Source organism: Oncorhynchus masou, chromosome 12, assembly GCF_036934945.1.
Source record: "Oncorhynchus masou masou isolate Uvic2021 chromosome 12, UVic_Omas_1.1, whole genome shotgun sequence".
NCBI lineage: Eukaryota > Metazoa > Chordata > Actinopteri > Salmoniformes > Salmonidae > Oncorhynchus > Oncorhynchus masou.
Window position 1 is genome coordinate 75,241,064 of NC_088223.1, and position 26,604 is coordinate 75,267,667.

Sequence of the window (26,604 nt, forward strand, 5' to 3'; positions counted from 1 at the left end):
TGGAGGTCTGGATTTGGAGTCACACTCAAAATTAAAGTGGATAACCACACTACAGGCTGATCCAACTTTGATGTAATGTCCTTAAAACAAGTCAAAATGAGGCTCAGTAGTGTGCGTGGCCTCCACGTGCCTGTATGACCTTCCTACAACGCCTGAGCATGCTCCTGATGAGGTGGCAGATGGTCTCCTGAGGGATCTCCTCCCAGACCTGGACTAAAGCATCCGCCAACTCCTGGACAGTCTGTGGTGCAACGTGGCGTTGGTGAATGGAGCGAGACACGATGTCCCAGATGTGCCTATTATTTCCACCTGTTGTCTATTCCATTTGCACAACAGCATGTGCAATTTATTGTCAATCAGTGTTTCTTCCTAAGTGGACAGTTTGATTTCACAGTAGTGTGATTGACTTGGAGTTACATTGTGTTGTTTGAGTGTTCCCTTTATTTTTTTGAGCAGTATATATATATATATATATATATTTATTTGCATATGGCAATGTATGTATGTATGTATGTATGTATGTATGTATGTATGTATGTATGTATGTATGTATGTATGTATGTATGTATGTATGTATGTATGTATGTATGTATGTATGTATGTATGTATGTATGTATGTATATACATACATACATACATACATACATACATACATACATACATACATACATACATACATACATACATACATACATACATACATACATACACATACATACATTGCCATATGCAAAAACTTTTTCACGGCACTGTACAGCAAAGGCTGCATTTACACAAGCAGTCTAATTATGATATTTTTTACATGTAGTGGTGTTTTAACCAATCAGATCAGATCTTTTGTCAATAATTAGGCAAAATATCGGAATTGTGCCAACTTTATCTATATAAACACTAACCAGTCGTATAAAGTACTTAAGTAAAAAATAAATAGTTTTTGGGGGTATTTATATTTTGACAACTTTTACTTCACTACATTCCTGAAGAAAAGAATGTACTTTTTACTCCATACATTTTCCCTTAAACACAAAAGTAGTCTTTACATTTCGAATGATTTGCAGGACAGGAAAATGGTCCAATTCATGCACTTCTCAAGAGAACATCCCTGCTCCTCCCTACTACCTCTGATCTGGTGGACTAAACACTAAACACAAATGCTTTGTTTGCAAATTATGTCTGAGTGGAGGAGTGTGCCCCTGGTTATCCGGAAATTTAAAAAACAAGAAAATCGTGCCGTCTGGTTTACTTAATTGTGAAATGATTTATACATTTACTTTTGATACTTGAGTATATTTGATCAATTACATTGACATTTCATACTTAAGTATATTTAAAACCAAATACTTTTAGATATTTACTCAAGTAGTATTTTGCTGGGTGACTTTCACTTGAGTAATTTTCTATAAATGTATCTTTACTTTTACTCAAGTATGACAATTGGGTTGTTTTTTCACTACTGATACTAACACATATAGTGTTATACACATCTGTTTCATTCATCTTCAAACCTTCCAACCCACATTGATGCTTTCAATGAACTGGACTGCAAATTGCACAAAACTACTTATTGTAGTCTTGTTTTATGTAAGGTTTCGTAACCCTGTGGTGTTTGGTTGACCATACAGATATCTGTGGCGTGTTGTCACTGACCTATGACCAGTCTACGGGGGTCACTCTGCACCCCGACGCCAGCTCCGTTGACTGCTGCCACCTGGACCCAGTACTCTTTGTCTGGGTACAGAGGGTTTATTTCCAGACTGTGGGTCCCACTGTCCACTGTCCAGTTCAAGTACTGCTGCTCCTCCAACTGCACACACCACAACTGGACAGGACAAACACACACAGCTCAAAGAGGGAACCAAGGAAGCATTACAGAGAACTCTGTGTGTGTGTGTGTGTGTGTGTGTGTGTGTGTGTGTGTGTGTGTGTGTGTGTGTGTGTGTGTGTGTGTGTGTGTGTGTGTGTGTGTGTGTGTGTGTGTGTGTGTGTGTGTGTGTGTGTGTGTGTGTGTGTGTGTGTGCGTGTACGTGTGCGTGTGTACATGTGTGTGTACTCAGGTAACAGCTTCCACAGCAGGGATACAATGAAACTCTGGTCAGGGAAAGCAGGCTTTTGTTACAGCCCACACCTTTGATTAATCTTATCATGGTCTTCTATCAGGACTGCTTAGTTGAATCAGTTATTTTGCACTTGAACAAAAGCTTGCACACCAGGGTTGCAGAGGACCCCTATCAATACAATGTGTAATTAAATTGTGAATGTGAATTTAATATGGTAAACACAGTACAATGTTATTGAAAAATAGGATTCTTTCAACACACAACATAATGTCAGGCATATAGAGAAAATAAACTCACCCTGGAATTTCTTGCATGCTCTCAAAGATGTCATAAAACATATTGTGGAGCATACAAGAATGCTAGGTGCTAGATTTTTCAGGCATAGATATAATAAGGTAAAGGTGTAGGTAGCCATCTTATTCTTACCTGGTATCCCTGGATGATGCCATTGTGAGCTTTGTGGGGTGGAGGCTCCCAGGTCACATAGACCGTGTGATTGTGGTCAGGGGAACTTGTTATGGAGACGGCCTGAGGTGGGGCGCTAGGCACTGCAGGAAGATGGAGTGTCATGAAAATAACAATACATGTGTAAAAAACACACATATGACCCATCTTGATTCAAATCCTAGTTTTTTTATCTTCATAGTACAGATTCACGCAAAGGACCACCTTTATTCAATAAAGTCGGACTACTCTTGAGCCACAGTATCCAAAGACACACCTACAGTATATTTTCATACTTTTTGGTTGATAACAGCCTGCTAACTTTTTTGAGCCCTTCCTTACCTGTTTCAGGTACACGCAGGTGCTTGGTGTTGCTCTCCCGGCCATACAAGCTGCTGCCGTAGGGACGCACTTTGAAGTCATACTTGTAGCCCCTCTTGAGCGGGCCGACCAGTGTTTGAAAGTTGGGTAGTGGCACTCTCTTAGCAGCCCAGTCCGAACTGGCGGGCAAGAGAGAGCGACAGAGGACCTCGAAACCATCCAGGTATTGAGGCTGGGTTGGGAAAGACTGGAGCTGAAAGAAAAAGAACAAAAAGAAAAGACAGTTATCAAGCATTAATGAGATTTGCGCTTTTGAGTGTAGAAACCAGGGTTGCAATGGGAGGGTATATTACTGGTAACATTTGAATTTTACCAGTAAACTACCAGAACTTTGGTAACTTTCAGATTTGGGGAGAATTTTATCACGCGTCATCTAGTGGCCATTTTGGGAACTTTAGATTATAACAGGCGTCTTGTTATCTATAGCCTTCTGTGTGGCCTTATCACATGTCAAATATATAAAATAATCAAATACGATTATAAAAAAATAAAAAATACACTGGCAAAGCTGTAAAACATTAGCCTACATATAAACCATAGACTTTGTGAATACCATTGGTGTTTAATATATGAGTTTCAGCATGAAATATATATATTTAAAAAAATTACACACCTTTATTTATTTTACTATGTCAATATGTCTTTTGTTGTAAATCTTTTGCAGCCAAACTGGTGGCAGTTATGAAAAAAGTAAATAGTTGGAGGAGTTGCAGAGTTAATTGAAAACAATGCCATTGTTGATTATATTATTTTTTCATTAATTAAGCTATTTCCTCTTTAACCATTTAAATGTAAAAACATTTTTTTATTTAACCTTTATTTAACTAGGCAAGCCAGATGGTATATCCACTTGAAACTCATGGATAATATGGACACAGATATAAAAAATCAATACTAAATATGAATACATTTTACAAAATGTATTCAGGTATAAATTAACAGATTGCCATTGATTACTTGATAATTACAAAAATTACAGAACATTATGGCAGTTTTGAATTCTTTGAATGTTATCTGTATAGCTAGATTTCCATCCAATTGGCGACAGATTTTCATGTGAATAGTCTAAAATGCGCATAAAGAAAATATGTGCATTTTGCCACCAGTGGTGTGCTTCCACCAAACGGACTTGTTGCGGATATAAATCAGTGCGTGATGACATAGACGATTTTGTGTGCAGTTTTCATGTATATCAATATTTGCTCATGAAGGCATTTCCATTTCTCGCATAACTGATTTTAGAGGCACAAAAAGATCCCACCATGTCAAACGAACAAATGATCTGTCGTCATTTATAAAATTGTACCGAAACTTCCTGTTTCCATCACAGCTGTCATATTTTTTTTTACAAACGGTTTGCCTTTACTCGCATAAAAAAACAGAATGGAAATGTGGTTTGTGACATGAAAATATTGTTCTAAACAAACAAAAAATGTCAGGCCTGAATCTTAGTTTAGCACAAAGATAAATTCCTTACATTAGGAGTTCACTATTGAAGTGTTAGCTGGGGGATACTCTCTCAACGTCTTGATGCAGTCATCTGTTATGTGAAAACAGTTATCATAGAAATACATGAACCTCCATGTGACGTGTCTGATGTCTGTACCTTCCACTGCACTTGGGACATGTTGGAGTTTGGAGTCAGCAACGTCACATTCTGCAGAGCTATGCGCAGGTCCGACAACTCTCTGTGAAGGTCCCTCTGTCTGGTGCTTGCAGCTCCTGTGAAGGAGCGAGAAAAATCTTCATAGAAAATAATGTTGTACACTTTTCTATTCATAAATTGAAATTCCCAACTGGCACTGAAATTGACACAAACTAAACTCCATGTAACGAAAAGTCCCATAGTGCTCCTAAAAACAGTTTACTTTGAACCACACTCATTTCCTTCACCATCTCACAAACATCATAAAAAGTCATGTTTTTGTTTGTGTTACATCCTGCAAATATTGTGAATAATATGGTCCTTGTTTAGCATTCCAGTAGAGTTTTCTGTATTCCCCTGGGAGAAAGAAATACATTCTATTCTAGCTGTAAGGAAATAGGATAGGATCAACTTTCATTTCCCTCAGGGAGAAACTGTCTTAGACAAACAGTACTGCTGTATGCAAAATAAACATGGTACATTACACATTCAACAAATACACAACACATAAATGTCGTGGTGAAGGCTCAAGCTAAGTACTCTTACCCTCCACCACAAGCTGTGCGCTGGCGGTGACCACCCCCACGTTGTTGACAGCTGTGCAGGTGTACCTCCCTGAATCTTGTGGTGTCACGTAGTGGATCTGGAGGCTCTGGTCAGGATTCACTAGATACCTACAGACATGACACAGCAACCAACACAACATTCACTATAGAAACTGTATGGAATTATTAGAAATCAAAGAATTACTTATTATTATTAATATTACTGCATACTAATAATGCATGTTATGACACATGTACTGACTGTGCAGAAGAGTAGCCCAAAGAAACAAAGATTACACCCCCAAGACTTTTGTCTACTTTAATACACAAGTGAATTTGTCTAAATACTTTTGGTTCCATAAAACGGGGGGGACTACGTACAAAAAGTGCTGTAATTTCTAAACGGTTCACCCTCAAATTAGAGCTGACAGTCTGCACTTTAACCTCATAGTCATTGTATCATTTCAAATCCAAAGTGCTGGAGTACAGAGCCAAAATAATATATATATTGTCACCATCCAAATACTTTTTGACCTCCTGTATATAATAATATAAGCCATTTAGCAGACGTCTTTATCCAAAGCGACTTACATTCACGCATACAAACCACATGTTGTAAACCTCATGTCAAGAACAGTTTCTAGTGTAGATTTAATGGACAATAAAAAATGTGTTGAATCAAGAACCAGACCTGCCGTTGGGCAGAGGGCCCTGCACTCGGCTCCACTCCACAGCTGGCATGGGGTCTCCTTTAGCCTCGCAGTAGAACTGGGCAGACTCTCCTGTCCCCACCGACACATCCTGAGGCTTCAGCACCAACACTGGCTTGGCTGGGGATGGAGAAAGCATGGGCAAATACAACTATGGTGGATGCATAACCAGGCCAGCAACGTACAGCTTGGCTCAGTAGTGTAAAAAAGGTTATTGCTAAAATGGTCCTGTACATGGAGTCAGGGTTCATCTTACCTAGGACAGACAGGCGGGCGGCCCTGCTCTCTCTTACTCCCACAGTGTTGGAGGCCACACAGATGTACATGCCAGAGTCATTTTTCTGGGCTGGGGCGATTATCAACTTCCCATTCAGTTCCTATAGATCACATGGGGATCATGCACATACAGTTACAAATAAACAAGGATTTTGGGGGGGATAGTTCTTCATCCAAGGTGACATGTCCTCTTTTATTAATAATGGAGGAAAATGTATGAAGCAGCCTGTGGTTTTAATCAAAATGTTGTACAACAGTGCCCTCTATTGGTAATACCGTGTTACCACTGATTTGATTCGAGAAATAAGAATTCAATACGGTATGCATTTCAGCTCCTGCCACCTCTGGAAATTAGTTCAAAAAATTAATTACAATAATATAGAACATCTGTTCCATATTATGGAAAAACCATAGTGTCTTGAAAATACATTTACTGCACAGAAATGCACACTGACAACTGTCCCATTGTCAATTTCTAATTTCAAAAAGCATAGAAAGAAAGCCTTACAAAGCATGTAGCGATGTTATAAAGGAGGTCTCACAGTGTAGTGCGGATTGGTGTTGTTGATGGGGACCCCATCTTTTCTCCAGGTGGTATTGGGCACGGGGTGGCCTACCGGCGGGCTGCAGTTCATCACCGCCACCTCCCCCACAGCCACCTCCACGTCACAGGGCTGCACCCGGAAGTCCTCACGCAGAGCTGAAAGAACACACAGAGGTCGTCCATTCATAAACAGTGGGTTTGAGACTAGCTGGTGCACAAGGCCATAACATTACATTGGATAACAAAGTCAGTCTACAAGCCTGTAGTTAATAAACATTGCCTGGGAAACATGTGCCCAGCACCACACGCACCACTGTCTGCTTGACTTGACTTTTGACCGCCAAAAATTTGCAAGGCTTATAATAAACTAATCTAATGATTTATCTTATTTCACAGTACCATTACCACACCATATCACACTATACGTTTTGGACCACATCGCACAGCTCTAAATATCCATATATTTTATACACAGAATACACAGTGCTTTTGTCCAGTGTTGCCCCATCAACAACCTCATATATTCCCCAGAGGTCCCAAACAATTCATAGAGCAAATTTGACCCGTCTATTAACACAAGTACATGACGGACAAGCCTGACGTCTTTGCAGGGACTTGTCATGTTTACTCAATCGTTAAGAGTCACTGTGAACCATTTCAGTTGAAGGTCTAAGGAGCTCCCTTCCATTATATCCAAAAGGACAGAGACAATGGTATTTTCCCCTTGCATGTGTACATTACCACATGTTTAGGATGTCTGTTTAAATCGTCACTGATGTCCTAATGCAATACCTATGTTATAACACCACATGGAATCATGAGACAAGAAGTATTTGGCATCTACTTGGTCACATGTATGGTGGTTACAATGGTCTAGTGCCATAAACTACTACTGGAATATCTCCACTCTTCATCCAAGGCTGGACTTCTTTAACATGTATTACAGGTATTCTTGAACTCAATAGTTGTCTAGCTAGATAGAGAACTTAGCACAACTCTTGAATTAACAGTGCTGCATGGTTCATGACTGTAGAGGCTACTAACCGAACCTGTTCAAATATTACTTACAAAAGGTCACAATTGCACAATTATCTTATTGAGACTAACCTGGATAAATAAAAGGTTAAACGCAAACTATACTACAATCGATCTGCTTCTATAACTCAATCGAAAGTAAAGTGCCAATGGCTCCATGCCTCCACCACGTACTGCTCCAGGGAAGTCCCCCCAACAAGTCAATCAGCCACTAATTATACCAGCCAGCTCAGGAATCCAGTGGTCTGTGGGTGACCCTATTTTGTGTGCAAACAGAGGCTGGGGGTTAAGGGTAAATTAGCAGTGTTTGTCCCGGGAATGTGGTAAACATTGATTTTGGACCCCCTTTAATTTCAGTTTGCTGCAGCTAGAGACTGGAACGAGCTGCAACAAACACTCAAACTGGACAGTTTGATCTCAATCTCTTCATTCAAAGACAAAGACAATCATGGACACTCTTACTGACAGTTGTGGCTGCTTTGCGTGATGTATTGTTGTCTCTACCTTCTTGTCCTTTGTGCTGTTGTCTGTGCCCAATAATGTTTATACCATGTTTTGAGCTGCTACCATATTGTGGTATTAGCATGCTGTGTTGTCATGTGTTGCTGCCATGCTGTGTTGTTGTCTTAAGTCTCTCTTTATGTAGAGTTGTGTTGTCTCTTGTCGTGATGTGTGTTTTGACATATATATATACATGTAAATAAATATATTTTTAAATCCCATCCCCGGTCCCCACAGGAGACCTTTGGCCTTTTGGTAGGCCATCATTGTAAATAAGAATTTGTTCTTAACGGATTTGCCTAGTTAAATAAATGTTTTTCAATATATATATATATATATATATATATATATATATATAAAATAATTATTCTACTCAGCAATCACACGGACAATCTCAATGTCTCTCGCTTTTTCTCTGGAGCAGGGGTCTGTGGTTACTGCGGGCTTTCCGTGGAACTGAAGGATAATATATCAGCTTGATATCACATTTAAGATCAGCATGAAGGGAGAGAAGTTAATGGGACAGGATGTAGGAGCCACAGAGGGCCATCCAACCAAGACAACAGAATGTATTCTAAGGCCAGATTTTCACATGCATCTGGTATAGTGTTTTTAAGTGCTTGGAAGGCAGCTGTGTGTGGCTTTGGTTCCATCTCAGTATGAGCACACCTGAGTCAGCCAATCAAGCCATTGAGTGGTTTATTAGTTAGTCTGCCCACTGCTGAGACTGATACATAGTCTCTTCACTCACATGATCTATAACAGTGGGACCTCTTTATAACATGGTACCTCTCTTCATCCTGCTGTGCAATTATTTCTGCATGGCATCTTGGAGTTTATAACAAGATACGCATGTCCATCTAATTTGAAAGACATCCCCACAGTCTTACCTGCGATATAGAGGGAGGCGTTGCGGCTGGTAGCCTTGCCAGCGCTGTTCCTTGCCATGCAGGCGTACACACCCTCATGTGACTGACTCCGCCTACCTGGCACCACGCTGAGGAAAAAAAGGCTGCCCTCCGATAGGACGATGGGCCGCGATTGGCTGTCCAGCTTGTCCATCTCCAGGGGCTGGCCATTGCGGAGCCACTCAATGGAGGGCTCGGGTGTGCCGTCGGCACGGCAGGAGAGGGTGGCGGGGCTGCCTACCTTGACCACCACATCTGAGGGGTGGTGGACAATCCGCGGGCGCACCTCCACCACATCCGTCCTCAGTCTGGAACCTGGAGGGAACAAGAACAGTGGACGGAGGAAAGATGGAGAAATTCTGGTTCTGTGAAAGTAGGCTATTGTGTCTGTTAATTCACAGAAGATCCGAAAATAGTTTATTACTTTTACAAGACATACTATGCATTTAGCATCGAATGGGATCCAAGACGATTAAGTCATAGTTGTTTCCCATGGGGAGAAGTAGGCCTATAACTTCCATTGTCAACAAAGTCAAATAGATAGGCCTAAAGCTAACAAATAAAACTAGTAGGAAATATCCTGCTGAAAATGCAGGTTCTTTCAAGTTCAAGTTATATTAGTCATATGTACGGGACTGCTTCAATATATCCACATAATTTCCCACCTCATGATGCCATCTATTTTGTGAAGTGCACCAGACCCTCCTGCAGCAAAGCACCCCCACAACATGACGCTGCCACCCCTGTACTTCACGGTTGGGATGGTGATCTTCAGCTTGCAAGCCTCCCCCTTTTTCCTCCAAACATAACAATGGTCATTATGGTCAAACAGTTCTATTTTTGTTTCATCAGACCATAGGACATTTCTCCAAAAAGTATGATCTTTATCCCCATGTGTAGTTGCAAACCGTAGTCTGGCTTTTTTATGGCAGCTTTGGAGCAGTGGCTTCTTCTTTGCTGAGCGGCCTTTCAGGTTATGTCGATATACGTCTCATTTTACTATGGATATGGATACTTTTGTACATTTCCTCTAGCATCTTCACAAGGTCCTTTGCTGTTGTTCTGGGATTGACTTGCACTTTTCGCACCAAAGTACGTTCATCTCTAGGAGACAGAACGCGTCTCCTTCCTGCGTGGTCCCATCGTGTTTATACTTCCGTACTATTGTTGGTACAGATGAACGTGCTCCCTTCAGGCGTTTGGAAATTGCTCCCAAGGATGAACAAGACTTGTGGAGGTCTACAATTGTTTTCTGGGGTCTTGGCTGATTTCTTTTGATTTTCCCATGATGTCAAGTAAAGAGGCACTGAGTTTGAATGTAGGCCTTGAAATACATCCACAGGTACACCTCCAATTGACTCAAATTATGTCAATTAGCCTGTCAGAAGCTTTTAAAGCCATGACATCATTTTCTGGAATTTTCTAAGCTGTTTTTAAGGCACAGTCAACTTAGTGTATTTACACTTCTGACCCACTGGAATTGTGATACAGTGAATTATAAGTGAAATAATCTGTCTGTAAACAATTGTTGGAAAAATTACTTGTGTCATGCACAAAGTAGATGTCCTAATCGACTTGCTAAAACTATAGTTTGTAAACAAGAAATTTGTGGAGTGGTTGAAAAACATGTTTTAATGACTCCAACCTAAATGTATGTAAACTTACGACTTCAACTGTATATATGGGATCATCAGAACTCAGACATCCCAAATGGGCACTTTCCTAAATTTGCGTGCAGCAGGCCAGGTACTTCTATGCTTGCTCAGACGTGCACGTTCCCTGAACATTATCAGGACAGAGAAACCAGACAGAGACATGCTCATTGATCACGCCAAACAAAAGACAATTGCAAAATTTACTAATGTAACCAAATGACAGGTATTAACGGTACAATTACTTGGCCTACTGGTGACATACAGTACCAGTCAAAGTATGGACACCTACTCAGTTTGGACACCTACTCATTGCAGGGTTTTTCTTTATTTTTACTATTTTGTAGAATAATAGTAAAGACATCAAAACTATGAAAAAACACAAAAAAAGTGTATTTTGAATTTGAGATTTTTTTCCGCCTTTATTTAACCAGCTAGGCCAGTTGAGAACAAGTTCTCATTTACAACTGCGACCTGACCAAGATAAAGCAAAGCAGTGAGTCAAAATCAACAACACAGAGTTACACATGGGATAAACAAATGTACAGTTAATAAAACAATATAAAAACATGTGTACAGTGTGTGCAAATGAAGTAAGGAGGTAAGGCAATACATAGGCCATAGTGGTGAAGTAATTACAATTAGCAATTAACATTGGAGTGATAGTTGTGCAGATGAAGATGTGCGAGTAGAAATACTGGTGTGCAAAAGAGCAGAAAAACAAACACAAATTTGGGGATGAAGTAGGTGGTTGGTTGGATGGGTTATTTACAGATGGGCTATGTACAGCTGCAGCGATCGGTAAGCTGTTCTGACAGCTGATGCTTAAAGTTAGTGAGGGAGATATAATTCTCCAACTTCAGTGCAATCCGTTCCAGTCATTGGCAGCAGAGAACTGGAAAGAAAGGTGGCCAAAGGAGGTGTTGGGTTTGGGGATGACCAGAGAAATATACCTGCTGTAGTGCGTGCTACGGTTGGGTGTTATTATGGTGACCAATGAGCTGAGTTAAAAAAAAAATCACACTGAGAGCCAACAACTGACCACTTACGCAATGTGGGCGTTTACGCTCATTCTTCAAAATAAAATCCTGAAACTATGTCTAAAGGCTGTAGACAGAAAAAGGAATCTGGTTGATATCCCTTTCAATGGGCAATAGGGATGCATAGAAAGACAGGGGTTTCAAAATAAGAATCACTTCCTGATTGGATTTTTCTCAGGCTTTCGCCTGCAATATCAGTTCTGTTATACTCACAGACCATATTTTTACAGTTTTGGAAACTTTAGAGTGTTTTCTATCCTAAGCTGTCAATTATATGTATATTCTGGCATATGGCGCTGAGAAATAGGTTATAACCTTTTTCGGGAAGACAGATCATCCAAAGGTGGGGGAGTGGCTATCTTTACCAAGGATCCCCTTCAGTGCTCAGTTGCCTCCACCAAGTCTGTCCCCAAATAATTTGATTTGCTGCTTTTGAAGCATTAAACTTTCAAATAGCTCTTTGTTGACTGCTGCTGGGTGCTATCATGCTCCATCAGAACCGGCCCATACCTTACCTGCCCTAAGCTCTCTCCTGACCCCTTACACTAAGTCTGAATTTGTCCTGCTAGGTGACTTAAACCTGGACATGCTTAAACCATCTGACCAAGTCCTAAAGCAATGGGACTCCCTAAATAGTTCTCACATTATTACCAATCCCACAAGGTATGACTCCAAACACCCCAAAAAAAAGCTACTCTCCTCGATGTTATTCTCACAAATAATCCTGATTGGTATCAGTCTGGTGTTTTCTGTAAAGACCTTAGTGATCACTATTTTACAGTCTGTGTTCGCAATGGCTGCTCAGTGAAACGACCTGTCCTGATTTGTCATAGTCGCTTGCTAAAAAACTTTAATGAGCAAGCCTTCCTTCATGAACTGGCCTCTGTAAAATGGTATAGAATCAGCTTGATCAGCTCTGTCGATGACGCTTGGACTTTCTTTTTTATATTTTCAGTGGTATTGTTAACAAACACACCCCCATAAAGAAAATGTGAATTCAAAACTGGTTCAGCCCCTGGTTCGACCGTGATCTTGCAGAGTTACTCCACCTTAAGAATTACATTTGGCGAAAGGCTCGGCACACGCATACTCAGGTTGACTGGCTATCGTTCAGGCAAATGAGAAATAAGTGCACTCAGGCTATCCGGAAGGCCAAAGTTAGTTACTTTAAGGAGCAGTTCTCTCTCTGTAACCCCAAGAAGTTATGTAAAACGGTTAAAGACCTGGAGAATAAACCCTCCCCCTCACAGCTGCCCATGTCCCTTAATGTTGATGATGTGGTTGTTACTGACAAGAAGCACATGACTAAGCTCTTTAATCACCACTTCATTAAGTCAGGATTCCTATTTGACTCAGCCATCCCTCCTTGCCCATCCAACATTTCCTCATCTCCCACCCTTTCTAATGTGACTATCCCTGATGCTTCTCCCTCGTTTTCACCGGCCCCGCTACAAAGTTTCTCCCTGCAGGCAGTGACTGAGTCCGAGATGCTAAAGGAGCTCCTTTTAACTTGAACCCCAAAAAACATCTGGGTCAGATGGTTGAGACCCTTTCTTCTTTAAGGTTGCTGCCCATATAATCATGAAGCATGTATCTCCTTTCTGGTGAGGTTCCCATTGCTTGGAAGGCAGCCACAATTTGTCCTTTATTTAAAGGGGGAGATCAAGCTGATTCTAAATGTTATAGGCCTATTTCTAATTTGCCCTGTTTATCAAAAGTGTTGGAAAAACTTGTCAATAATCAACTGACTGGCTTTCTTGATGTCTATAGTATTATCATCTCGGGTATGCAATCTGGTTTCCACTCAAGTTATGGATGTGTCACTGCAACCTTAAAGGTCTTCAATGATGTCACCATTGCCCTTGATTCTAAGCAGTATTGTGCTGCTATTTTTATTGACTTGGCCAAAGCTTTTGATACGGTAGACCATTCCATTATTGTGGTCCGGCTAAGGAGTATTGGTGTCTCTGAGGGGTCTTTGGCCTGGTTTGCTAACTATCTCTCTCAAAGTGTGCAGTGTATAAAGTCAGAAAATCTGCTATCTCAGCCACTGCCTGTACCCAAGGGAGTACCCCAAGGCTCAATCCTACGCCCCGCACTCTTCTCAATTTACACCAACAACATAGCTCAGGCAATAGGAAGCTCTCATCCATGTATATGCAGATGATACAGTCTTATACTCAACTGGCCCCTCCCTGGATTTTGTGTTAAATGCTCTACAACAAAGCTGTCTTAGTGTCCAACAAGCTTTCCCTACCCTTAACCTTGTTCTGAACACCTCCAAAACAAAGGTAATGTGGTTTGGTAAGAAGAATGCCCCTATTTCCACAGGTGTTATTACTACCTCTGAGGGTTTAGAGCTTGTATGGCTAGATGGTCCTTCTCTCAGCACATATCAAAGCTGCAGGCTAAAGTTAAATCTAGACTTGGTTTCCTCTATTGTAATCCCTCCTCTTTCACCCTCGCTGCCAAACTAACCTAGATTCAGATGACCATCCTACCCATGCTCAATTACAGAGACATAATTTATAGATCGGCAGGTAAGGGTGCTCTCGAGCAGCGAGATGTTCTTTACCATTCGGCTATCAGATTTACCCCCAATGCTCCTTATAGGACACATCACTGCACTCTATGCTCCTCTGTTAACTGGTCATCTCTGTATACCTGTCGCAAGACCCACTGGTTGATGAGCACCTATCTGAGATATCTACTGCAGCCCTCATTCTCCACATACAACACCCGTTCTGCTAGTCACATTGTGTTAAAGGTCCCCAAAGCACACACATCCCTGTGTCGATCCCTCTTTTCAGCAGCTCGTGACTGGAATGAGCTGCAACAAACACTCAAACTGGACAGTTTTATCTCAATCTCAATCTCAAAGACTCAATCATGGACACTCTCACTGACAGTTGTGGCTGCATTGTGTGATGTATTGTCCTCTCTACCTTATTGCCCTTTGTGCTGTTGTCTGTGCCCAATAATGTTTGTACCATGTTTTGTGCTGCTATCATGTTTTGTTGCTACCATGCTGTGTTGTCATGTGTTGCTGCCTTGCTATGTTGTCTTCTTCTGTCTCTCTTTATGGAGTGGAATGTTGTCTGTTTTGTTGTGATGTGTGTTTTGTCCTATATTTATATTGTATTAATTTTTAATTCCAGGCCCCAGTCCCCGCAGGAGGCTTTTTCCTATTGGTTGGCCGTCATTGTAAATAAGAATTTGTCCTGAACTGACTTGCCTAGTTAAATAATGGTTAAATAAAATAAAAATATAAACATACCTGAATTTGTCCAATACAAACTCTTGTTTGCATCTGACTAATGATTACACCCTAGAACAGCTAGATACAGGCAAGACTGTGCAAGGCAGTATTGAATGTGTCAATCACCGTCACCTTGATTACTCAAATTTCTCTCGACCTGTGCACCTAAGTTTTAAACTTTCATTCATAGGCTAGGTTGTAGCAACCTCATGATAGGTATTGGGAAACTTTGAGTATCATGTAGTAGCCTAAACCTATTGATGTTACGTTGAGCTGGGTGAATGGAATATGAATTACAGTCATCCAATATGCTGTAATAGACATAAGGCCATGTTCATAACAATAACAATTGTCCTCCCTAATCTTAAATGGCACCAACCGCCACTGATGTGAGTGTGTGTGTCTGTTTTTCAGTATAAAGTACTCTTAGCCACTTAGGGGGGACACTGTGGACCCCAGGTGGGGCCACAGACACATACAGATTCCTGTTGAACACTTTGTGTTTAACAACCTTATTTTGTCAATAACAGTCTCCCTCCCTCACTTCATCCTTCTCCCTATATCAGCTGTGTCGGTGAACCCCTCCCGCATCCGAACTGCCTGCCTTACTTTTACCCCTACCCACATGTACACTGAACAAAAATATAAATGCAATGAGCATTAGTGATCATTTTTCCTTTGCCAAGATAATCCATCCACCTGATAGGTGTGGCATATTAAGAAGCGGATTAAACAGCATGACCATTACACAGGTGTACATTGTGCTGGGGGAAATAAAAGGCCACTCTAAAATGTGCAGTTTTGACATACAACTAAATGGCACAGATGTCTCAAGTTTTGAGGAAGTGTGTCATTGGCATGCTGACTGCAGGAATATCCACCAGACCTGTTGGCAGAGAAATTAATGTTAATTTCTCTACCATAAGCTGCCTCCAATGTTGTTTTAGCGAATTTGGAGATACTTCCAACTGGCCTCACAACCACAGACCAAGTGTAACCATGCAAGCCCAGGACCTCCACATCTGGCTTCATTTGCGGGATCGTCAGAGACCAGCAAACCGGACAGCTGATGAAACTGTGGGTTCACAAATGAGGAATTTCTGCACAAACTAACAGAAACTGTCTGAGGGAACCTCAGGATTTTGATCTGACTGCAGTTCGGTGTCATAACCAACTTCAGTGGGAAAATGATCACTGATCCATGCCCCTACCTTTTCTTTTAAGGTATATGTGACCAACAGATGCATATCTGGATTCCTAGGTCATTTGAAATCCATAGATTAGGGCCTCCATGGTTTAGTCGGGGAAGATGAGAACCTTTTGGCCTTTTTATTCCATAGCTCGCTGTCGTCCAAGTCGTAGAATGAGCTCCTTTTCATGAAAGCGATGTACCCTTGCAATTATGGTGCGTGGCTTGGCACCTGGTGAGGGATTCGCCTGTAGAGAGCGGTGTGCACGGTCAATGATGAGCGGCTTTGGGAAGTTGTCGTCGCCCAGCAGCTTAGGAATGAGCTAGGACATGAACTCTGTGGGTTAACCCTGTTCTTCATCCTCCAAAATCCCCACAAGTTTGATGTTCAGCTTGAAACTGCTGCCTTCTAAATCGAGAACTTTGGTTTGGAGCGCCTTGGTCTTCTTTCTAAGCTGCGCGCAGGTGGTTTCCAGGCCTCCGATCCGGGTGTGATGGTCAGACAAGTCCTATTTGGCTGTGTCCATGCGGCTCTTCAGTTCGGCCTGTGCTGTCTTTAGAGACTCAAACTTTGTTTCGAACCTGTCAAAATGATCGTTGATAGATTTATTACAGCCTCTTTTATTTGTTGACACATTGAATTTTGTTGCTGGGTATTTGGAGAGTTGTCACCTTCAGTACTCAAATGGAGCTATCTGCTGCTTGTTGGGCCTGTGTAGATTTTGTGTTAGCTGTTCTGTTGGTTTTCGTCGCAATATTTAACTTTTTTGCTGCTAGTTAGTGCCTGGGAAACATACTAAACAATGTGTATATATTTTTTTGCAAACTTGAAACTAAAATGGTAACAATTAAAGATTTCAAAATAAGGGGAGAGGAGATTTGAAGGAACGCTTCTACTCCATACGCATGAGCACTAGCACCCCCGATCTTGGGTCAGTTTTGAAGGCTAGATACAACAAGAGCCTCCATTGGGAGGCTCCCCAATGCTTTTCATTCCATAAGTAACTCCCACCTTCAAAAATGAGTTTTACTGCGATGGAGATGACATTGTGGTACAATATGACTCAAAGGCTAATAGCAGATGAAGAGATGAACAAACTCAAAGTGGAGCAAGAGTATACTTAAGAGTCAGTAATAGTGAACTTTTACAGTACAGAGACACCACACCCAGAGGGTGCCCCTAGTCCAGGGTCAGCTCACACACTTAAGAACATCCAACACAAACAAGCAGAGACTCCGGCTACCAACAAACAATGTCTATTCTTAAGCCAGCAGCAAATTATGCAACAAAAGCGTATTCACACAAACAAAATCAAGAGGGCTCAAAGGGAAATCCGTCACATGTGTGCTGAGCGTTGGGCAGTGGCAGTGTACCCATGCTATTACTGGCCTGTCAACAATGCCCTTATTGAATGGCAATGTCAAAACATGTCAATCACATGGGCCAATGGGAGGGACTTGGGAGGATGATACCCTATTGATTCTAAGGCTTAATTGCAGATATGTACTATTGGATAAAAATCACAAACTTTGGCCATTGAGCTGCGATGGGCTATATGTGCCTGTGTTGATTTTTTTATTAAAATATTGCAACTAGAACAGCTATCTGGTGGATGCTTTCATCATGCATTAGAGGACATGCTTTCAAAGACTGTCAAGATCTTTTTCATAGTTTTTCAGATTGAATTTGCAACACTAGGCTATCCATAGGCCTACTCCTGATCATAGGATAAGACAATCTTGTCTGTGGCTTGCCATGTAAAAACTATATTCTTTCGGACAGAGCTATTCCGTGAGGAAGAAACATCTCGAAATCCTACAACTATTTTTTGAAAATCAAATATTATATTTTTACACATTTATTATTTTCAAAATCTCTAGATTTTAATAATAAATCTTTCCTAAATTGTCACTTCCATATTGATTGGAATAACAATCGTGTGTCACACAGATGGGCTGACTTGGCAGGTGCTGTAGGTTAGATCAAGTGTTGATTATTTACTTAACAACAAAGCACCATTGAAAAGTAGGAAAATTAAATGTAAAAATACATTTGTTCCTCTCTTGTTGAAAAAAGTAGGGGATAAAAAAAAAATCAGTAACAGGAGAGAACTATATTAACTATTGATCATACAGTTAAGCCTAAAGTCTGGCTTTAAAAAGCTAAGCCTGTCAATAAACAAATGGGGGCTCTGATACCACTAGAATCTATGTTTGTAAACTGTTGTTGAGATAAAGTTATTTTGTTGAGAGAGAAACTTCTGTTGAGAATGAGTTCAATTCATTCAATAGCTCACAAACCAGGCAACAATAACCTGGCCAATATAGGCTACAACTACGGTATTACATTGATAGCAATAATGAGAATTAAATTAACACTAAATGCATTATCAGATATGGCATACAATCGATGTTTACCATAGATAGGCCTACATTACATATATCATATCAAAATAAAAGCCTTACCTGCAAGGCTTCCAAGAGTTGCAAAAAATACCAGCAATCTAGTAAACACCTGTTCCGTCATTTTTAAATGTTAGGTCACCAAAACACAGCATGTAAACAAATTCTTATTGTATCGTTGACCTATCTATCTGGTGCACATTATTTCACTTTAGGACGTTCGTTTCCTTTCAACTTTTACGCACGAACCAAATTTCAATTTGAGGAATTTCTTATCAAGATTGAATAAAATTGTTCAGATATTTCAATGTTTGTTTCGTTTGCCAATCAGTCACACAATGACTACCGCTTTATCTAGATCCACCCAAAGCGCCAACGCAATGAGGAACAGTCCCTCGTGACTATGATGCGGACAGAATAGAGGTAGGCGAAGCCGCAACAAGTCACCGCTTTAAAAAAGCGACACTCCCACGTTTTAACTCCCTGGCTGGAAATGACTTTAATCGCATGGGGAGCTTATGCCACCGTTTTATCCACAATACCTGCTAAGCATTACAAACATAAATGGCAAGAAATGAAAAGGACTGCCACTGCATACATAGGCTAAACAGGATATATTGTGGTTCTCTTTGAACATACATTGTTTCCTGAAACGCAATAATAAGATCATTTGCTTCTGGGGCACTTTAAAGCCTACCTTATTCGTTTACATTTATGTTCCCTTATTTGAAGTGCCAATTTCAGGGTTATAAATGATGGTAACCTACAGCAATATTGATCCTCATAAGCTATATTGGTTGCCTGTATGTTTGGTTTCCTGCATTCTTAGAAGCTTATAATACAAACAGCCATGTGGACTGGTCTTCAATTTCCATGTTTTCTTCCATGTTTTCTTATTTGTAGCAGCAGTTCTGTCAACCCTACATGGCGAGGCAGGAAATGTGGAGGCTCCCATGTTTCTAAACAAGATGTAAATGATATGATCTCATCTCTAATGAACTGAAGAGATTTTACAGTTCTTGCAATCATGTCATATCTCATGGTTTATCATTGCATTATTTCATCTAAACTGAAAAGATGTTGCACAACAAGGAATTGGAAATGCAAGGAGTTGTTTTGTAGAGAGATGCAATCACAATAATATCTGCTAATATCGACAGCCTTATTTTTCAACTTCATTTAAATGACTTAAGGAGAGGTTTGACTTGCTCTAGCCTACAGATTCATGCAGAATAGCTCTAAAGAATAACTTATGCATTTAAATCTTCTTTTAGTATTTAGAATTTTAATTGAGACAAAATGGATCTCTCTTTTTTCCATCTTGCTACAAATCCACTCAGATGTCATCACCAAGTGATACATTACAGCAGAAACAACAAGGAGGTCCTGCTAGAGGACAGCTGTGAAGAGAAAAGAAAAACAACTTCAGGAGCTAATAGTTACTTATCCCAATTACCCAAGATCCCCTGTGCAAACAGGGCTCTCGGAGGGAGAGAAGAGAGATAAAAGGGGGAAACTGCCACTGGTAGTTAATTCCCTCCCAAAAACCACATAGATAAAGTGTTGTTTAGTGAACCTGCCATTGTGTCGGTCTAGAAAGGCCCAGTCGAGGTGATGGACGCTTATATGGATCCAAGAACTCGGGCTAGATGACCGTGGCATTGGCCAGATTTCAGCCGTGAACAAAAGGTTTGGAGAGGCTGAAGGAAGATGGCTAGCCCTAAACACAATGCATGAAAATGGTGGTGGGTTAAAGATGTGCTGAGGGATGGCTTTAAAATTGACCTCAAGTCTCAAAGGTCAAGGAGGTGTTGGAATGGGTGAGAGAGATGAATGGAATGAGAAAAATAATGTGTTTAAAAAGAGGGACTTAATGCTAAAAGCTTTTGAAGTGTTTTTTATTTTATTTCAAGCAAGTTAGAAATATATATACTTGCAACAGGTGCCTTTTAAGATGAGGATGATAATTTTTTCATGAGCATGGCCTTATTTATATTACAGCATATTACAGCATATTGGATGACTGTCATTCATATTCCTTTCACAGAGCTCAATGTAACATCAATAAGTTTAGGCTACTACATGACACTAACATTTTCCCTATACTCATGAGGTTGCTCCACCGTTGCAAACAAGAGTTTCTATTGGACAAATTCATGTATGTTTTTCCCAGGTTCATTTAATTTAAGAAATGTTTTTCAACGGAATCGGCGGAATGAATACACCCCTGATCACACGGTAAAGACAGTTCACTTTCATAGTAGCCACATACAAACAGCATGAACATTTGGCTCGTTGTAGAATTCCTTTTCGCATCTATGCACTCATCTCACGTTTACCCTTCGCTTGTGGACTTCAGTGACAACACATCAGCTCTCTTTGACCAGACGAAAAAACCTTTCCAAGCCAAACCTTCATATCATAACCGCTAGACATCGTTGTCACCATATTAGCTAACAACGTTAGTAACGTCATAGTCAACCTAGCCACTAAAATAACGCGTTAGTAAACCCGCTACAATCATGCAGTACAGTGTACATTCAACAAGCAGCTTAGCAGTTACACCGGCAGGCCCTGGTGGCAATAAAGTGCCGAGTGCTGTTGAGGCTTCAGTAGACCTTCATTGCAACACAGTGTGTTTTAATCAATTATTTGGTGACATGTGAATATATTTAATATAATTTTATCTAAAAAGGATAACTTTAATGTTTCACTATTTTTCTGAAATTCTCTGAGTTGTTGGTCCTCCCCTCCCTCCTCTGAGGAGCCCCCACTGACTTGCAATCTCTTTTGAAGGACCACTACACAAATGTATCTTAAAACAGAAGCAATCCAGTGCTACATCATTTTTATAGTTATACACTGAAAATCAGGTCAATTATCACAAAAAGTAATTAGATTGAGGATATATTATTGTTTCATCAAAGGTACACTGTAAATCCCAATGTGCTGTTATTACTCAAAACCTTTGTGGAAACCTGTTGCACTACCATAGCAGAGTACAGTTACAGTTGATTTTGTAGGGGGTCCAGATTTGAGTTGTGTCAGGTTAAACATTTTGAGTAAGTCAAGAAATGTTTGAAGTACATTGATCTTTATGCTACATGCTACACTTAGTGTATTGAATGCTAAACAGATGTGTTAAGAAATTGTTAATGAAAATATTTTGTAACTCAATATATTTTGTTACACAAACATAAATAAATGTTTATTTTCACGCTGCTGCTAATAACACGTTAGTAGATTCATTTCTAAACATGAAGAGATTCCAAGTCATCTGTTTGAGCAACAATTGATCCTTAAAACAAGTTGAAAGAAGAACGGCATTCCAAACTTTTTGGCTGCAGTTTGAGGTTTTCAACAATATTGATGCAAATACAGCAACAAGAGTCAACGCCGGTGAATCTGACCCAAGTCATCTCATACTGGTTTTCCATCAATCGTCCAATGCATTTTTCAGTGTTTTCCATCTTAAAGATTTCACGCATTGGTCCTCACACTGGGACACATGCTGAGTGCAATGTTTCTCATAACAGCTTGGCGCAGGCATAGCGGTCTCAGGCTACGATTAAATAAAACACCAAACATGCAAATGACAACCTTAAATAATTCATATATAACTGATCATTTTTCATATGTATTTACATTTTCATTAGTAATTGGATAGAAAATATGTTTGCATATTGACCAACATTAATTTGACTTTGTATGCAAACTTGATGTCTTTCTGTACTGTTATATAATTAGTCAATAGATTATAAAATATCAAATATATTACTTAATCAGTAATGCATTATAAATTAAGACACCGAATTGCATTATTAATTAATTATGTAGCCTAACTCCACAACTTCTATCCTGCACATGGAGAACATGGAGAACTGTCTAGGCTATTAGCATCAGCACTCCACAACTCCAATGAACTCATCAATCATTATTTGCTATGGTACAGGTTTCCCTCAAAAGATGTCTGAGGTAGGTCAGGGGGAAGGAAGGGGGGTGCTTACCTTTTCTCCGGTGTGGCTTGTCCCTGTGTGGTCGATGCTGCCGGTGTTCCAATCGATGACGGTCATGCTCCTTGACCGGTGTCTTTGACCCCTCGGCCAGTCCCGGCTCAGGTATACAGGTGCATTGGCATTGACACTGGCGTGACCCTTCCGCCCAGATATAGAGCCAGGTCACCCAGAGCAGCCACCTGCCAACTTGCATCTTCTAGCCTCCGTGTCTTCCCTATCTGGATGACACAGCTCTACACTGAAGCTCCTAGCCTAAGGCACCATGCCTTACCATGATAGGCACAACTCAACTAGTCTCTCCCCTGACAACTCTTGGACCTCCCTGCGTTAAATTATTGGAGATTGTTATAAAGAATGTTTTTTCTTTATATTCCTTCCACCCCAGCTTTGTGATGCCCTTCCCTCCCTCCCTCTTTCTTTTTTGCCTCTCTCCTTGCTCTCTCACTCTCACCCTCCTCTTTCTCTGTGCTTCTTTTTTCTTTGGGGGGTAAAAGAAGTTGGAGGGGAAACAATGATTGAAAAACAAGTTTCAGGCCCCATGCTGGGAGAGGAGGGCACGGAAGGGGACCAAATGGGTCCTGTCTTCTCCAACAACATCTGTGCCATTCGTTCTGCACGGAGCGGGGAGACCGAAAACAAGGCCTGGAGGGGGAGGAAGAGGGGAAACAAGTTTGGGCAGGGGGTGGGGAGATACAGAGAAGCCTGTTTCACCTAAGCTATACTGAACAAAAACATAAACGCAACATGTAACTATTTCAAAGATTTTACTGAGTTACAGTTCATATAAAGAAATGAGTTAATTTAAATAAATTCAATAGGCCCTAATCTATGAATTTCACATGACTGGGAATACAGATATACATCTGTTTGTCACAGATACCTTAAAAAAGGTAGGGCCGTGGATCAGAAAACCAGTCAGTATCTGGTGTGGCCACCATTTGCCTCATGCAGTGTGACACATCTCACTCTCATGGAGTTGATCAGGCTGTTGATTGTGTTGTTGACTGTTGCCTGTGGAACTGAACACGCCATCATACACGTCAATCCAGAGCATCCCAAACATGCTCAATGGGTGCCATGTCTCGTGAGTATGCAGGCCAATGGAAGAGCTGAGACATTTTCAGCTTCCAGGAATTGCGTACAGATCCTTGCGATATTGGGCCGTGTATTATCATGCTGAAGCATGAAGTGATGAATGGCACGACAATGGGTATCAGGTTCTCAGCACGGTATTTCTGTGCATTCAAATTGCCATCTATAAAATGCAATTGTGTTCGTTGTCCGTAGCGTATGCCTGCCCATACCATAACCCCGTCGCCACCATGGGGCACTCTGTTCACAACGTTGACATCAGCAAACCCCTCACCCACACAATGCCATACACATGGTCTGCAGTTGTGAGGTTGTTTGGACGTACTGCCACATTCTCTAAAACGTTGTTGGAGGCGGCTTATGGTAGAGAAATTAACATTCCATTCTCTGGCAACCGCTCTGGTGAACATTCCTGCAGTCTGCATGCCAATTGCACACTCTCGCAAAACTTGAGACATCTGTGGCATTGTGGTGTGTGATAAAACATTTTAGATTGGCTTTTTATTGTCCACAGCACAAGGTGCACCTGATCATGCTGTTTAATTCGCTTCTTGATATGCCACACCTGTCAGGTGGATGGATTATCTTGGCAAAGGAGAAATGCTCACTAACAGGGATATAAACACATTTGTGCACAAAATGTATTTCATCCCATGAAACATGGCACCAACATTTTACATGTCGTTTATATTTTTGTTCAGTGTAGATCAGTTCCATTAATAAAGTGTCTACCAGCTGACTGATCACGTCCAGCACAATACCAGACAATACCACTTTCTCCACTCCATCAAAGGAATTTGATATGCATTGCTTCCCCACACCCATTGGTTTGTGTTCTGAGATTATTTCTTCAAGGGTGACTCACTGAAGTAGGCAGGCGGTATCTGTTACTGTGTGCCCCCCTTTCTTGCCCATAGTGTTTTAGACCGAATACTGGAGAGGGAATGTTTCCAAACAAGTCTGACCCTCTCTGATAACTCTAAATGCATTAATGCCAAGAAAGGGCAAGCCTTTGTTGGAGGATATTCAAGCTTTTCCGACAAGGAATATTACAATATGCCACGAAAAGTCAAATGCAAGATGAAAAAAAACTAGACATCAAGCCTGCAGCATTCTCATTTGTTGAGGTGGAGATAATTCATTTTCACTGGTGACAATTTACATTTTCGGAGCTCATGTATCAATTATCTGGCTGCAAGACAGCCAGTTCCCTTTGATGAGGAATACGTAAAAGGGAAAAAGGACCACAAAGGGTTCTTTTTTCGCCTCTCGGTCTTCCTTTAACAAGGCAACTCAAACCCCCATTGCCCACCCCCCACTAGCTCAACTAGCCAGGCAAATTTGTAGCTGCCTGCAAACACAGTATGAGCCCTCATACATCATCTTGGCTCAGCAATCACAATCAGACAAAAGTTTTTTACAACGACCTTGTCGAAACATTCTAGTCCGATGTTTCACTATTCAGTCCAGCTGGTTGGATCCTAGAGAGGCCTTAGGGGGAAATAGGTAACAGAGGTACCGTGCTGGGCTAACACATCAGACCTGATCTTGGGTTTAACCCAACAACCTCGACTGTGTTTCACTGTGTGCCCTGTAACTGCTAAATGGACAATGACAGACTTGACTTTGATGAACTAAAAGTCACTATGACTGGTCTCTTCTGCTGTATGCATCTCTTCCAGCAGTGAGCAGTACACATTAGAACACATAGCTAGCTGGATAGGAGACCAGATGCTGCTGGAAGTGGTGTTGGAGGGCCAGTAGGAGGAACTCATTCCTCTGGTCAAAAAAATAATATCCCAATGCCTCAGGGCAGTGATTAGGGACATTGCCCTGTGTCGAGTGTCATCTTTTAGATGGAATTTTGAAACGGGTGTCCTCACTATCTGTCGTCACTAAAGGTCCCATGGCACATCATACGAGTAGGGGTGTTAACCCTGGTGTCTTATCTAAATTCCCAATCATCGTGGCCACCTAATCATCCCCAGCTTCCAATTGTCTCCTTCCTCCCATCTGTAACTATTCCCCAGGTCATTGCTGTAAATGTGAATGTGTTCTCAGTCAACTTACCGGGTAAAATCAAATTAGATTTTAATATCTGGTTCGCTACAACATCTCCCTAGTGTGAATTCAGCTCCAAAGTCAAATTATTGAGTTGAATGAGCTATCACTATTCTTTTTCAGGAACATTTATATGCCAAGTCAATAGTACAAACACCTCGTTCATCATTAGCCATTTCTTCAACACATTCATTGAGCATGTGATACTATTTAAATGAAAATCACTCTTTGACTCTGATTGATACAAAGAGCAAGACCAACAGGTGTGTCCTGTGACAGTCCTCCCTGTGTATGAACTAAAAACAGACCACCACGCAAACATTTTATCCTATGTATCAGATATTTTTGGGGTCCAGTGACCACCCACTACAGACAACCCATCTCTATCTCAATAATTTTGACCACAATCTTTCTAAAGCCTGACACTGGAGCCCCTTCCCCGGGAAGTGGCCCATGTTCGGACATCTTTTCCCCACAGGGACGCCCAAAGAGCCACGCTTCGCCCGCGATGGGGCGTCGGGTCCTAGCTGCCAGTGGGCCATTGGAGAGCACTCTGACCTCTAAATTGGGCCTTCATCTTCCCCCCGGGAGGAGCGGCTTTGGGGTAATCCCCTCCTGAGAAAGGAGTAAGAGGCAGAGGCAACGTCTGGTCCTGGGACTCGAGATTTGTCCCCGGGTGTGTGGGGCACTGACAGCACCCTCTGGCCTCGCACAAAGGGGGTAATGGAGCGAGACCAGGGCGGCAGTGAGAAAATCCACACTCCTCGGCCCCAAAAATACATCAGCTGTTACCGGGGCAACCCGGCATCAAGCTAATTTCAAAAAAAAAAAACAACAACATTTCCC

General features: G+C 41.1%; 1 protein-coding gene across 3 annotated transcripts in view; it reads right to left on the minus strand.

Moving 5' to 3' along the window:
- LOC135550813 (roundabout homolog 1-like) overlaps positions 1-22,979 on the minus strand; it is a 37,378-nt gene extending 14,399 nt beyond the window's left edge. For 2 of the 3 annotated variants that reach the window (XM_064981942.1, XM_064981941.1), the window contains exons 1-10: positions 22,597-22,979; positions 9,029-9,361; positions 6,601-6,758; positions 6,039-6,159; positions 5,764-5,902; positions 5,074-5,201; positions 4,489-4,604; positions 2,844-3,075; positions 2,484-2,605; positions 1,648-1,819 (exon numbers count right to left, since the gene is read on the minus strand). In XM_064981942.1, coding sequence (XP_064838014.1) covers positions 1,648-1,819; positions 2,484-2,605; positions 2,844-3,075; positions 4,489-4,604; positions 5,074-5,201; positions 5,764-5,902; positions 6,039-6,159; positions 6,601-6,758; positions 9,029-9,361; positions 22,597-22,798 — 1,723 coding nt within the window. In that variant the 5' untranslated portion in view covers positions 22,799-22,979. Of the gene's footprint in view, positions 1-1,647; positions 1,820-2,483; positions 2,606-2,843; positions 3,076-4,488; positions 4,605-5,073; positions 5,202-5,763; positions 5,903-6,038; positions 6,160-6,600; positions 6,759-9,028; positions 9,362-18,652; positions 18,949-22,596 lie in introns of those variants that run through there. The other variant, XM_064981943.1, reaches the window with a different exon arrangement.
- Positions 22,980-26,604: the final 3,625 nt, after the last annotated feature.